At 53.6% G+C, this 14,010-nt stretch overlaps 2 protein-coding genes across 3 annotated transcripts in view; both read right to left on the reverse strand.

Annotated features, from left to right (window-relative positions):
* RAD23A (RAD23 homolog A, nucleotide excision repair protein) overlaps positions 1-4,449 on the reverse strand; it is a 7,841-nt gene extending 3,392 nt beyond the window's left edge. The window contains exons 1-7 of one of the 2 annotated variants that reach the window (XM_023188710.1): positions 4,225-4,449; positions 2,256-2,417; positions 1,914-2,095; positions 1,720-1,775; positions 1,460-1,587; positions 1,114-1,192; positions 865-995 (exon numbers count right to left, since the gene is read on the reverse strand). In XM_023188710.1, coding sequence (XP_023044478.1) covers positions 865-995; positions 1,114-1,192; positions 1,460-1,587; positions 1,720-1,775; positions 1,914-2,095; positions 2,256-2,417; positions 4,225-4,296 — 810 coding nt within the window. In that variant the 5' untranslated portion in view covers positions 4,297-4,449. Of the gene's footprint in view, positions 1-864; positions 999-1,113; positions 1,193-1,459; positions 1,588-1,719; positions 1,776-1,913; positions 2,096-2,255; positions 2,418-4,224 lie in introns of both variants that reach the window. The other variant, XM_023188709.1, reaches the window with a different exon arrangement.
* A 1,133-nt stretch (positions 4,450-5,582) lies between these two features.
* On the reverse strand, positions 5,583-11,212 carry CALR (calreticulin). Its single transcript, XM_023188708.1, has 9 exons — positions 11,014-11,212; positions 10,551-10,652; positions 10,155-10,358; positions 9,638-9,732; positions 9,333-9,542; positions 9,132-9,245; positions 8,899-9,042; positions 6,446-6,538; positions 5,583-6,365 (listed from the first exon to the last, which is right to left on the reverse strand). Exons 1-9 carry the CDS (start codon positions 11,102-11,104, stop codon positions 6,165-6,167), a joined length of 1,254 nt encoding a protein of 417 aa, XP_023044476.1. The 5' UTR covers positions 11,105-11,212; the 3' UTR covers positions 5,583-6,164.
* Positions 11,213-14,010: the final 2,798 nt, after the last annotated feature.

Below are 14,010 nucleotides of genomic sequence, written 5' to 3' on the forward strand. Positions count from 1 at the left end.
TCCCCAGGTCCTGGGGCTGAAGCGTCCCCAGGTCCTGGGGCTGAAGCAACCCCAGGCTAGTCCTTGCAGAGATTGGGGAGGACTGAGGAGGTCTGTTCTGAGTCTTCGAAGTCTAGTCTAGAGAGCACTTTGATGGAGAGATTAAGCCAGCCATGGAGTGTGGCATTCAGAGAGGCCTGGGCTGGCTACATAGATTTGGGGGTTCCCATACAGACTGAAGGCCCCAGGACACTATGAGGGAGGGCTAAGTGCAGATGAAGAACAGGACCGAGCAGGAGGAGCCAGCAAAGGACTGAGAAGTGAGGAGAATGGGCAGACAGCAGGGTCCTGAGCCAAAACCGGTAGGCACTTCACCGAGGACCCGGAGGAACCTGCTTGCAGCCGGGGGGTCACTCCCCCACTCTTCCTGTGAACCTTCAAGGGCAAGGTGGAGCCTCACTGAGCAGAGTCACCCCAGAGCCAACTGGGGCACAGCTGTCCTGGGTGATGTCATGCCACCTTACAGACATTTACGCAGCACCATCTGTATGTGAAGCCAGAGCCAGAGCCCCAGCCCAGGACCCTGAGGCAGCAGGCAGACACACACTACCAGTTGTATGACCCTGGGAATGACAGGCTGCTCTAAGCTTCTGGTGTCTTCTCCTGTGGGAGGTGATGTTGACAGCACCCACACCTCACAAGATGGTTGGGAAGATTGAGAAACCGTGGGGATCGACAGGTCACAGGAAGCATGGGGGCATGGAGGAAGCATGTGCTTAGTCCTGCTTTCCAGGCCTAGAACGATTCCTACATGTTATGGACTCTGGTGCCCGCAGGCAACGGAAATGATGGCTGCCATGGCTCCCTCTGCCCTTGGGATCACACCTGCAAAAGCTGAGGGTTCTCCTGGCCCAGTTGCTGGAGCAGAGCGGGCAGCAGCGCAGGGTTCTGCTGAATCACCTGCCGCATGTTCTGGAACTGGGGCTGGTCCCGCAGGAACTCCAGGGGGTTCTCTCCTGCTGGTAGTAGGAAGGGGTGCAGTCAGACACCATGCCAGCCTCCTAGGAGCACTGCGGGGTGGGGTGTGATGTGAGTCAGGTACCTGGAGGGCAGATGCAGCACGTGCACACCCACCTGCTTCCGTGGCTGGCTGCTCGGATACCTGGCTCTCCTGGACAGAACCGTGTTCCGGCTCGGGGCTCCCAGGAATTCCCTGTCAGGGGTCCTGTTTAGTTCTAAAGCACAGACCTCCTGCTGCCACCCTCCTCCATGCCCTGGCAGGACACAGATGAGGCCTCGGCCCTGCCCTCCAGAGGCCCACCCACCACTCACATCCAGCCTCCTGTGGGAAGCCTTTAGTGGCTAGAATCACTACCCAAATGCTTTTCAGGGCAGGTTTTGCCTTCCCAACCGCCCATCAGGGCAGTGAGGCCCGTATACACCCTCAAGGCCTTCCCAGGAGGCAGCAGCCCCACCTCACCGTGAGCAGATACTCCACGGCTCGGTGGGGGTTGTTGTAGCTGGCTCTCAGGGCGGCCACGACCCGCTCCCGCTCATAGCCCATGGACATGATCTCCGTCAGCATCGTCTCATACTCAGAGCCCGTCACTGTGGAGGGAGCAGAAAAGCCTGGGTCACCAGGAAGAGGAAAGGGCAGCTCCCAGGCCTCCCGCACCCAGATAAAGCCCAGCTTATGGCTGGGGCACCCAGTCGCCTCTGCCCTGGGGACCACCCACCCACCTAGCGTGGAGGCCGCGTCTTCCTCTCGCCCGCTGCTACCTGAAGAGGGAACAGAGCTGCAAATTCAAGAGAGAGAAATCGGACCCTGGCTTCTGGCGGCTTGCCCTCCCTCCAGGTGTGTGGGACCACTTATGTGGATGCTGGAATGTGCTAGGAAGACAGGGCCCAAGCTGGGACTGCTGCGCCCGCCTTACCCTGACACAGACTCTGGGGACGTCGTAGGGGCGGATTCCTCTGATGGGCTCTTGTCCTCTCTGGCGGCAGGTTGGGGATGGGACATGCCTGAGGTGGGGGCAGGCGGGAAGGATGTAGAGGACTCTGGGGCAGCTGTAGGTGAGGCCTCTGGGGGTGCTGAGGTACCCTGGCCGGCTTTGGTCTGCAACAGCAAGAAAAAGGGAGCTGGCATCAGCAACCCTATCAGACCCAACAACCCGCTCTGCTGCGGCCCCGCCCTGTTCATGGCTAATCTCTCCTGGGCACACAGGCTCTTTGCCAGCTCCCTAGCTCGTTCCTCCCAGCCAGCACACATCACCCACCTTGGTCACCATGACGACCACAAAGTTCTTCTCATCAATGCGATAGTCCCTGATAGGGACATCATCGCTCAAGATCTTGCCGGCATAGATGAGTTTCTGTCCAGCCACGGGGAAAGCATCACGACCCTTCTCAGCTTCTATCTTCTCCTTTAGCACCTTCACCTAGAAGTAGTAGTACAGACAGTCACTGGAGACCCCAAGATTCTCTCTTCCCTTCTAGTTTAGGACGGAGAAGCTGCAAGCCCTGATGGCAGAGAGGCAAGCATGCTGGAATTTGTACGCTTTCTCAGCATCTAAAGCATGCTAGATAAGAATTCATTCAATCATCATGCCATTCAACACAGTATTTATTTACACTAAACACCTGTTACGTGCCAGGTGCTGTTTTAGACATGGAGGCCACAGCACAGAACATAACACAAGTCCCTGATCTCAAAGAGAAAACACTAATGTGAAGAAAATGTTAATTTCAGGTGGTATAAAGTATGATAACAGAATAAAGGGAACAGTCCCCCACTCTATACTGTATCTTAGACAATAACAGTGACTAATAGTTCATAGTGATATTTTTTAAAAAAAAGGATCTCACTGCTGCCCACACTGGATTGAAGTGGCACGACCATAGCTCACTGCAGCCTCAAACTCTTGGGCTCAAGTGGTACTCTCACCCAGCCTTGGGAGTAGCTAGGACTAAAGGTGCACACCACTACACCAGGCTAATTTTTTAAAAAATTATTTTTGTAGATAAGAGTCTCCCTATGTTAGGCTGGCTGGTCTCAAACTTCTGGCCTCAAGCAATCCTCCTGCCTCCGCCTCCCAAATCATTAGGATTATAGAGGCATGAGGCACCATGCCTGGCCAGTAGTGCTACTATAAGTGTGTATGTGGCATACCTTTTAAGCTTCCTATGAAATACATTTAATTGGCCTCCTTTTATTTATTTATTTTTGTTTCTTCTTTTTGTAGAGAATGGGATCTCACTGTGTTGCCAGGATGATCTTGAATTCCCAGGCTCAAGCGTTCCTCTTGCCTCTGCCTCCCTAAGTGCTGGGATTACAGGCGGAAGCCAGCAGGCGACAGGTTCATTTGATATTTTGAGAAAAGGGAGGCACAGAGAGGTTAACTTGCCCAAAGCCAAACCGTTGAGCTGATCAAAAAATGTGTTTCCTTTTCTACGAAAAGTGGACGTCAATGTCTCCCTCACTGTGCAAAAAGTGCCAAGTACCCAATAGACATTCAGTATGTTTGAATTAGGTCCCAATTCTATTTTCGACTAAAAAGGCAGCATAAAATTTATATAGTGGACGCTCACACGAGGCAGAACCGAATGTGAATCCCAGCTCTGACATTACAAGTGTGACTGTGACAAAGTTCCTTAACCCCAAGGTTTCCACATCTGTAAAATGGTCAGAGGTCCCCAATGACAAACCCGTTATGCAGAGCAGTAAAACAACACTAAAACACTCGGTGACTGATAAAAAATAAACGCCCAACAAACACGGACCACCAAAATTATAAAAACTGAGACCCGTTTATTATCATTAACATCGTTGTTGTCGTCACTACTCAGTATCTCTTGGTCATTACTCCTAGATTCCACCACCAGTGTCCCCAGGAGAAGCCTGCAAAGCTGAGAACGTGGAGCCCAGTCCTGGAGAGCTTGGCCTGCCCAGGACTCCCAGCCTGTGACGCCCGCGCCCCGCGAGAGCGCTGACAGTGGAGCCGGGACCTGGCCAGAGGCCCGGGGGTGGGGCGTCGCCCGGAGACCGGCCCAGGAGCGCCGCCCGATCCGCTGAGGACTGGGCTAAAGACCATCGGGGGGTCCAGGAAAGTCTGACAGGTCGGGGGTCCGGACAGGGCCGACCCGCGCCGTCCTCCCTACCCCTCCCGTTGGGATCCTAGCCTCCCCGCCCCCACCCCATCCCCGGCACCCGGCACTCCCGCCCCCGGGCTCCGGCCCAGCCCTCACCGTCTCGTCAGGCTCCATGCGGATCTTGAAGGTCTGCTGCTGCAGCGTTTTGAGCGTGATGGTGACGGCCATGGCGGGGCCCGAGCGACGCGGCGGCCCCTGGATCCTCACACAACATGCAACTCACGCCGCCGCCATCTTAGCGCCCAGGCGCGCCGCGCCGCGCGCCGACCACTTCCGGGGCAGGCGATGCGCGCGCTGACCACCGGACCATGTGACCTGTGCGCACCCTCCTTGGCCTTTATGGGCATGCGCACGTGCGCGGTGTCGAGCGAGGCATGCGCAGACTAAACTCCGCGTTGTGGGCGTGGCGTGGACGGGGCTTCTCATTCCGCCAGCACACGAGCTCTCCTAAGTGACGCCATGCCCGTTAGCGGTGACGTCACGGGAGTGCAATGGCACGATTTCGGCTCACTGCAACCTCTGCCTCCCGGGTTCGTGTAATTCTCCTGCCTCAGCCTCCCGAGTAGCTGGGATTACAGGGAACCCCCACCGTGCCCTGATAATTTTTGTATTCTTAGTAGAGTCAGGGTTTCACCATGTTGGCCAGGCTGGTTTCCACCTCCTGACCTCAGGTGATCCGACCGCTTCGGCCTCCCAAAGTCCTGGGATTACAGGCATGAGCCACTGCACCCAGCCCAGAGTTTTATTCTGGCAGGTAGGGCAAAGTGGAAGTTACTCAAGACTAGAAATACCTGAAAGGCCACCAAGCAGAGGAAAAAAACCTTAAATTGGAAGCAGGGGCAAGGTGCCATTTTGTAGCCTCATTCATTCTTTAGGGATCTGGATTTTTGGAATGAACCTACTATTTTAATTCCTGGGTCTCCCGCCAGGAGTATGTGGTTGTACTATCCCCAATCTGACCCCAAAAGTATTTAAAGATGTTAACTTTCAAAGCCTCACGACATTATAAACAGAATTCTCCCTTGGATCTGCCAGTTCTGGAGGTATCCCAGAGGGGTTGGGCTGAGCCACAGGACCCCAAAGGAATAGAAGCATGAAGAAGGCCAGTTTAAGAGGCAGGGTGAACCAGATTAAGCCATTGTAGGCCAGCCTGGGCAACAGAGCAACAGTCTATCTTAAAAATAAATAAAACCAACAAACAGAACCAAAACTTACCAGTTAGGTTCAAGGATTCAGTAAATTAGTATGTGGAGTATTTACGGCAGCAACAGTCATTCCCCCGTTGGTTTTGAGGGTTATGGGGTAAATACGGGTCCCTGGAATCTTGTGGAAGTCAGTAGTAACCTCTCTAGCAACAGCTGAAAAAGGAGATATACTGGAAACCCTCTCCACGCCCAAAAAGACCACTGCTGGGTTTCCTGAAGTCTATCTTTCCCCAAAAGGACACACAGGAGGGAGACACAAAACTTAATTTAATAGAAATTTTGTTTGTAGTTCTTACATTCTCAGTGTGAGCCAATCTGGGACCCACTGCCCCACCCAGAAGTGGCCCAGTCCTGGGGGCAGGGGAGAAAGGGCGGGGTGAAATAAGAAGAGCCCCATTCTTCCTCAGTGCTGGGGGGTTGGAGACACCACCCCCTTCTGCCCCCCTCTGGGCTCCAGGAAGGAGAGCAGATGAAATTTCAGGCCTGCAGCTTCTCCACACCACTGCCCCCCAGGTTGGAGGGGAGTTAAGAGATATGGTGAGAGAAGGGGACAGAGGCAAGAAAAGATGCTGATCAAGAAAAATGAGAACCAGGGGTGAGGGCTGAAAGAGAATCAAAGATAAAACACCAGTTTTAAAAAAAAACAAAAAAAAAAAGGCGGGAGGGTGGGGGGGAGGAGTGGAGGAGGGGAACAAAACCAAAATCCACCCCAAATCCGAACCAGCCTGGAAAAAAATGAAAGTTCTCGAGTCTCACAGAGACATTATTTGGCGCGGCCAGCTCTGCGGCAGGAGCGCTCAGGCCTCAGTCCAGCCCTGGAGGCAGGCCTCTCTACAGCTCATCCTTGGCCTGGCCGGGGACATCTTCCTCCTCATCTTCCTCCTTGTCCTCCTCATCCTCCTCATCCTCATCTTTGTCCTCATCATCCTCCTTATCCTCTGCCTCCTCCTCCTCTTTGCGCTTCTTGTCTTCTTCCTCCTCCTTAAGCCTCTGCTCCTCGTCCTGTTTATCCTTCATTTGTTTCTCTGCTGCCTGCAGGCAGAGCACACACCTCAGGGCCATGCACCCTGCCTTCCCTGCCCGCCCCCATCAGGACCAGGACCAGGCCTCACCTTTGTTACGCCCCACGTCTCGTTGCCAAACTCCTCGGCGTATGCCTCATCGTTGGTGATAAGGAAGTTGTCAAAGATGGTGCCAGACTTGACCTGGAGGATGAATGGGAAGGATGGTCAGAGGTGATACCCGACAGCCCTTCCTTTGGACAGGGTTTCCACCTGTGTTCCTATAACCACTATACCCTGCTGCCTGCATCTGCAGAGAAGACAAGGAACGCTGTTGACATTGCAGTTAAAAAGATGGAGAGTCCGGGCATGGTGGCTCACATCTGTAATCCTCACCCAGAGGCCGAGGCAGGTGGATCACAAGGTCAGGAGATCGAGACCATCCTGGCTAACACGGTGAAACCCCGTCTCTACTAAAAATACAAAAAATTAGCTGGGCGTGGTGCTGGGCGCCTGTAGTCCCAGCTACTCAGGAGGCTGAGGGAGGAGAACGGCGTGAACCCGGGAGGCGGAGTTTGCAGTGAGCGGAAATCGCGCAACTGCACTCCAGCCTGGGCAACAGAGATAGACTCCATCTCAAAAACAGATGCAGAGATGGCCAGGCACAGGCTCACGCCTGTAATCCCAGCACTTTGGGAAGCTATGGTGAGCGGATCACTTGTGGCCAGGAGTTCAAGACCAACCTGGGCAACATAGTGAAACCTTGTCTCTACTAAAAAAAAAAAAAAATAGCCCGGTGTCTGTGGTGACACATGCCTGGTATGCCTGTAATCCCAGCTACTCAGGAGGCTGAGGCAGGAGAATCACTTGAACCTGGGAGGCGGAGGTTGTGGCGAGTCAATATTGCATCATTGCACTCCAGCCTGGGCAACAAGAGTGAAATTCCATCTCGGAAAAAAAAAAAAAAAAAAGAGCCCAGCGCTGTGGCGCATGCCTGTAATTCCAGCTGTTCGAGAGGCTGAGGCATGAGAATCACTTGAACCTGGAAGGCAGAGACTGCAGTAAGCCGAGATCAAGCCACTGCACTCCAACCTGGGTGACAGAGCAAGACTCTCTTTAAAAAAAAAAAAAAATTAAAAAAAAAAAAAGATGGAGCAACTCAGGTGCTGTACTGTGCGGGTTCAAACCCCAGCTTTGTGGTTTCCTGCCCCCATGACCTTGGGCTACTGACTTCAGTTCTCTGCACCTGTTTCTTCTGTTTCTCACTCTCTTATTCAGGTATTTTTCAGGTACCTACTAAATGCCAGGAAATGTCTTGGGCACAGAAGGTATTTCAGTGACCAAAAAAGACAAAAATTCAGTCCCAGCTTTTTTTGAAACAGGGTCTCACTCTGTCACCCAGGCTGGAGTGCAGTGACATGATCATGGCTCACTGCAGCCTCGATGCCCCACAATCAAGTATCATCCTTCTTCCTTGGTAGCTTGGACTACAGGTATGCACGACATCTGGCTAATTTTTAAGGTTTTTGTAGAGGCTAGGCACAGTGGCTCAACCCCTGTAATCCCAGCACTTTGGGAGGCCGAGGCGGCCAGATCACCTGAGGCCAGGAGTTCGAGACCAATCTTGGCAACATGGTGAAGCCCTGTCTCTACCAAAAAAACAAACAAAAAAAAGGCTGGGTACGGTGGTTCACGCCTGTAATCCCAGCACTTTGGGAAGCTGAGTCCGGTGGATTATGAGGTCAGGAGATTGAGACCATCCTGGCTAACATGGTGAAACCACGTCTCTACTAAAAAAAAATCAGCCAGGCGTGGTGGCGGGCACCTGTAGTCCCAGCTGCTCGGGAGGCTGAGACAGGAGAATGCCGTGAACCTGGAAGGCGGAGCTTGCAGCGAGCTGAGATAGCACCACTGCACTCCAGCCTGGGCGACAGAGCAAGACTCGGTCTCAAAAACAAAAAACAAACAAAAAAATTAGCCTGGCATCCATAGTGGCACATGCCTGTAATCCCAGTTACTCAGGAGGCTGAGGCAGGAGAATCGCTTGAACCCAGGAGGTGAAGGTTGCAGTGAGCTGAGATCGTGCCATTGCACTCGAGCCTCAGCAACAAGAGTGAAACTGCGTCTCAAAAAAAAAAAAAAAAAATTTGTAGAGATACGGTCTCCTCACTACGTTGCCAAGCAAGGTTGAGTTGTCTAACTCTTGGCCTCAAGCAATCCTCCTGCCTCAGTCTCCCAAAGTACTGTGATTATAAGGGTGAGCCACTGTGCCCAGCCCCAGCTAACTAACTGGGTTACCTGACCACCTTCTAGTTCTTTGGGGGTATTTAAAGAAGTTGATTTGCATAAAAGTACTTGGGGAAGTACTTAGTTCACAAGAAGTACAACCTCAAAAGGGTTGCTGAGAGGACTCCACAGGGACAGACCAGGAAGTACTGTTTACAAAAAGTACCATTTTTGAGTCAGACCCGCCTGGGGTGTGATCTTATCCTGTCACTTTCCCCTTGGGTGATCTTATGCACTTGAGGTACCCCAGGGATCCTCCTTTTTCCTCCAAGTCTCACCTGCCAGAGGTCCAGGCCCAGCACACCAAAGTTATCATAGGCATAGATACTGGGATCAGGAGAGTACTCGGGATTGTCAATTTCTGGGTGGATCCAAGTGCCCTTGTAATCTGGGTTGTCGATCTGCCGGGGCTTCCACTCACCCTGTAGAAGGAAGAAGGGAACTAGAGGGTGAGTAAGGTTGGTGCACTCTCCACTGTGAGCCCAAGCCCTGCTCAGAGCCCCAAACTCACCTTGTACTCAGGGTTCTGAATCACTGGGGGTTCCCACTCTCCATCCATCTCTTCATCCCAGTCCTCGGGTTTCTTAGCATCAGGGTCAGGGATATGCTCGGGCTTGTCCCAGTCCTGGGGGGTAGATGAAGAGGTCAGAGTTGGCCCAAATGTCCTCACACCCTCCAATGTGGAGAGCAGAGCCCCCGCCCAAACACCAACCTCAGGCTTGGAGTCTGTGGGATCATCGATCTTGGCCCGCTCATCCCAGTCTTCAGGTTTTGAAGCATCAGGATCCTTTATCTTCTTGGGTGGCAGGAAGTCCCAATCGTCTTCCAAGGAGCCCGACTCCACCTGGCTGTTGTCAATCTTCACCTCATAGGTGTTGTCTGGCCGCACAATCAGCGTGTACAGGTGTGTAAACTCATCATCCTGAAGAAGGAAGAAGGTGAGCAGTGCCCCCCCTCAATCAGGCTGACCTCTGAACCTCCCCATGACACCCATTTGCCACCACCCCCCAGGCACACCTTGCAACGGATGTCCTTGTTGATCAGCACGTTTTTGCCCTTGTAGTTGAAGATGACGTGAACCTTCTTGGTGCCGGGGCCACAGATGTCAGGACCTAGGTGTGAAGCAGATCCAGTTAAGAGTCAGAGACTACCCACCATTTCGAGTCCCTCACCCCTCTTTACAAAAGGAAGACCTGGTTCCTAAACTCGGGTCTGTCAAGGCTGAAAAGAGAAACTCAGACCCTGATTCTGTCCTGAATGGGTTGTGGGTGAAACCTTAAGTTTAAAGATAAAAAAAAAAATCAGTGCTCTAGAACTCAACATCCTCATTTGTAAGATTGGGAAATAACTATATACAATGACACAAATTAAGTTAACAGCCTAGATCTGCGATCATAACGCAATAAATTGTTGCTGTGACCTATTCTTTTAGCTCCCCTTCCAAAGAAAATCATGACTATTAAGAAAGTCAGTGGGGTCTGGGTCTCCCTCCAACTAATGGGACAGAGGTCAGCACCAGGAAGCAGCCCCTCACCAAACATGATGTTGTATTCTGAGTCTCCGTGCATGTCCGTCTGGTCCAAACTGTTAGGAAACAGCTTCACATAACCGCCCCCACAGTCGATGTTCTGCTCATGTTTCACCGTGAACTGCACCACCAGCGTCTGGCCTTTGTTGCTGAAAGGCTCGAAACTGGCCGACAGAGCATAAAAGCGTGCATCCTGGCTTGTCTGCAAACCTGAGACGGGACGGTAGTGTGGTCACCGTTAGGTCCTGACCCGCGAGGACCCTCGATTTAGACGATACAGACGACTCCCCCACTTCCTCCACCTGCCCTGCTCCTAGGCGACTGTCCCGGCTGTGTGTGTGCGGACAAGGACTTCTGCCAGGAAGTCCTCGCGGATCTGAGCACCCACTCCTAGGCTCTTACCTTTATCTTTCTCCTCGTCACCGTAGAACTTGCCGGAACTGAGGATGAATTTGCCAAAATCTGACTTGTGTTTGGATTCGATCCAGCGGGAAGTCCACCCGTCTAAATAGGGGGTTAGAGAGTTAGGTTAGCGCGGCTCTGCTAATCCCCCCCACACCAAGCATCTGCGGAGAACCACAAGCTGCTGGGGACAGGGAAGGAGATCCCCGACTCTCCCCACCCCAACCTCTAGTTGACACGTCGGGTGCCTTCGGCGATCCTCGGGCGAACCCTAACTCCCGCCGCGGGAGGCCGCTACGCCCTCCGCGCTCCTCAGGGACGCAGAAGAGGGATCGCCCGCAGCTCAAGTCCCCGGGGACCACTGTGTTGGCCCTCTAAGCGGTAATTACGGGCGACGACGCAGATCCGGGATGGGGGGCCGGCCGCGTCGTTCGGACGGCCTCGAGGTGACACCAGGCGTTACCTCCGTCCAGAAACTGCTCCTTGAAGTAGACGGCGGGCTCGGCGGCGGCCAAGCCGAGGAGGCCGAGCAGCAGCGGCACGGATAGCAGCATGGCGGGCCGAGGGGGCGGTGGCGCGCTGGCCCTTTAAAACGACCCTTCGGCGGCGGCTCTGCAGTACGGACAGACGCCGCCGCCCGCCTTGCACTTTTATACCCACACGCCTCTCAAACCAACCTGACCCGCCCTTGGGCGCGCCCCTGCCACTTTATCATTGGCCTGCGCCCACGGTCGTCTCTTTCCATTGGACCTTCGTCGGTTCACTAGGTTAGGCTGCGCCTCGGAACGCTGGGTTCCCAGATGGCCGATTTCTATTGGCCGCACCACTGACCAATGATGGTCGACCACGCGTTGTGGGGGACGCCCACTGGTGGGGTGGGGGCCGCGAGCACCTCAGGCCAGGTCATGTGACTAGACCTGAAGCTAACACCGCCTTTTCCCGTGCGCGTCGTTCCCCATCTGGGCGTTTAAAGAACCCGCGGGAGCGCAGGTGTTTCCACGCGGGATCGGGACCCCGCCTCAGCTTCTCTTCCTCCCATTCCCTCAAATGCAGTTCTTATCTTGCATTTGGGAACCAGCACCCCACTGCTTCTTCCCCACCTCCGCCCGGGATGGGAGAGAGCTCATGAGTTGGGGACCTGGGGCTTCGCTGCACCCCGGTGCTACAGCCACGCGGGCCAGTGGGAAGAATGCCAGCCCTCTCCTCATTCTGCCCCTAGAGCCCTGGCAGCCTATCAGACTGCTGCTGTGTGATTGGGGCAAGTCACTTAATCTCTCTGAAGTGACGGACGTTCCTGAGCAGACAGAGGGGGCGACCCTGGCCAGGTGCTACCCAGCAGAAATGCTGTTAAGGTTTTTAAAGCTGTCCTGGGACAAGAGGGGAGGAAGACTTAACGATGTGACTGTGACTCCTGGGGTGGGGATAGGGTTATTACCCAGATTGCAGCAGCCTCTTTACTCTCCTCTCAACCGGTAAATGAAAGAGGTCGCTGTCTGTGGTCTCCCACAAACGGCCTGGCTTTTGCAATTAAACGGCTATAAGCGAGAGGGCAGGGGGTTCCGTTTGGGGAGGGAGAAAAGACACAGATGGTAGGGAAAATAAGGTGCTAGGGAGATGGGCAGGACTCCCCCACCCCACCCCAGTCTGGAGTCTTCTGAAGCCAGAGGCACGTGACTGGCACCAGTACCCTGCCCCCACGCTGTAGAAAGGAGAGCTGGGGGTTTTCCAAACTCTGGGCAAATAAGCCCTGGACCTGGGAACACGGAAGTGGACTGTGGAAGGAGGGAATGAGGGGGATCCAGGAAAGAGGGTGGGGAGGGGGTGCTTCCTGGCTAATGGTTGTGACTCAGAAAAGGGAGAAAGGAAAAAAATGAAAAGGAAGACAAAGTGGAGTGGGGGAATGACTTGGCAAAGGTCTTTGGTTAAGAAAAGAAAAAGAAATGGTGGCCGGGCGCAGTGGCTCACACCTGTAAACTCAGCACTTGGGGAGGCCGAGGCAGGTGGATCATTTGAGGTCATGAGTTCGAGACCAGCCTGGCCAACAAGGTGAAAACCTGTCTCCACTAAAAAAAAAAAAAAAAATTAGCTGGGCGTGGTGGTGGGCGCTTGTAATCCCAGTACTCAGGAGGTTGAGGTGGGAGAATCACTTGAAACCTGGGAGCCAGAGATTGCAGTGAGCGGAGATCACACCACTCCACTCCAGGCCACCAGCCCAGGTGATAGAGCAAGACTCCATCCCAAAAAAAAAGAAGGGGGAGAATGAATTGGGAAGTTGGGGTTCTACCCCTTCCTCTAGGTAGTATTCAGTATTGCCTAGTCTGGTCCCTTCAATGAGGATCCTGAGGACCATCCCAGGCCTCTGGCTGACCCTTCCTCCTGTTCCTGTGTCAGGCACCTGTGGGCTTGGCACTTCCTACCTGAGATTAAACACTGCCTGTTTTGTTCACTTTGCATCCTCCAGTGTCACCTGCAGCATCTGGCACAGAACAGGATTAAAAACTACTTGCTGCATGACAGAAGAGAGGAAGGAAGGACTTGTAGAAATTAACTAAAAACAGGCTGGGCACAGTGACTCATGCCTGTAATCCCAACAGTTTGGCAGGCCAAGATGGGAGGATCGCTTGAGGCCAGGAGTTCAAGACCAGCCTGGGCAACATAGCAGGATGCCATATTTACCAAAAAAAAAATTTTTTTTTGAGACGGAGTCTTGCTCTGTCACCTAGACTGGAGTGCAGTGGCGCGATCTCGATCTCGGCTCGCTACAAGCTCCACCTCCCAGGTTCACGCCATTCTCCTGCCTCAGCCTCCTGAGTATTTGGGACTACAGACGCCCGTCACCACACCCAGCTAATTTTGCTTTTGTATTTTTAGTAGAGACAGGGTTTCACCATGTTAGCCAGGATGGTCTTGATCTCCTGACCTCGTGATCCACCCACCTTGGCCTCCCAAAGTGCTGGGATTACAGGCGTGAGCCACCGCACTCAGCCAAAAAAAGTTTTTTAAATTGCCAGGCATGGTGGCGCCTGCCTGTGTTCCCAGCTACTCAGAAGGCTGAGGCAGGAGGATCACTTGAGACCAGGAGGTTGACGCTGCCGTGAGCTGTGTTCTTGCCACTGCACACTCTAACCTGGGTGATAGACAGAGCAAGACCCTGTCTCAAAAATAATTAAAGATGCCGGGCGCGGTGGCTCAAGCCTGTAATCCCAGCACTTTGGGAGGGTGAGATGGGTGGATCACGAGGTCAGGAGATCGAGACCATCCTGGCTAACACGGTGAAACCCTGTCTCTACTAAAAAATACAAAAAACTAGCCAGGCGAGGTGGCGGGCGCCTGTAGTCCCAGCTACTCAGGAGGCTGAGGCAGGAGAATGGCGTGAACCCTGGAGGCGGAGCTTGCAGTGAACTGAGATCCGGCCACTGCACTCCAGCCTGGGCGACAGAGCGAGACTCCGTCTCAAAAA

This window comes from Piliocolobus tephrosceles, chromosome 21, assembly GCF_002776525.5.
Source record: "Piliocolobus tephrosceles isolate RC106 chromosome 21, ASM277652v3, whole genome shotgun sequence".
NCBI classification, from domain to species: Eukaryota; Metazoa; Chordata; class Mammalia; order Primates; family Cercopithecidae; genus Piliocolobus; species Piliocolobus tephrosceles.

What these genes read in the sequence shown, in the direction of transcription:
- CALR (XM_023188708.1), bottom strand. Translation starts at nt 11,104, where the DNA reads ATGCTGCTATCCGTGCCGCTGCTGCTCGGCCTCCTCGGCTTGGCCGCC. An exon ending in TGACGAGGAGAAAGATAAAG is followed by an intron (nt 10,359 to 10,550) that starts GTAAGAGCCTAG and finishes GTCCCGTCTCAG; the next exon opens with GTTTGCAGACAAGCCAGGAT. An exon ending in TTCAGAACCCTGAGTACAAG is followed by an intron (nt 9,043 to 9,131) that starts GTGAGTTTGGGG and finishes TTCCTTCTACAG; the next exon opens with GGTGAGTGGAAGCCCCGGCA.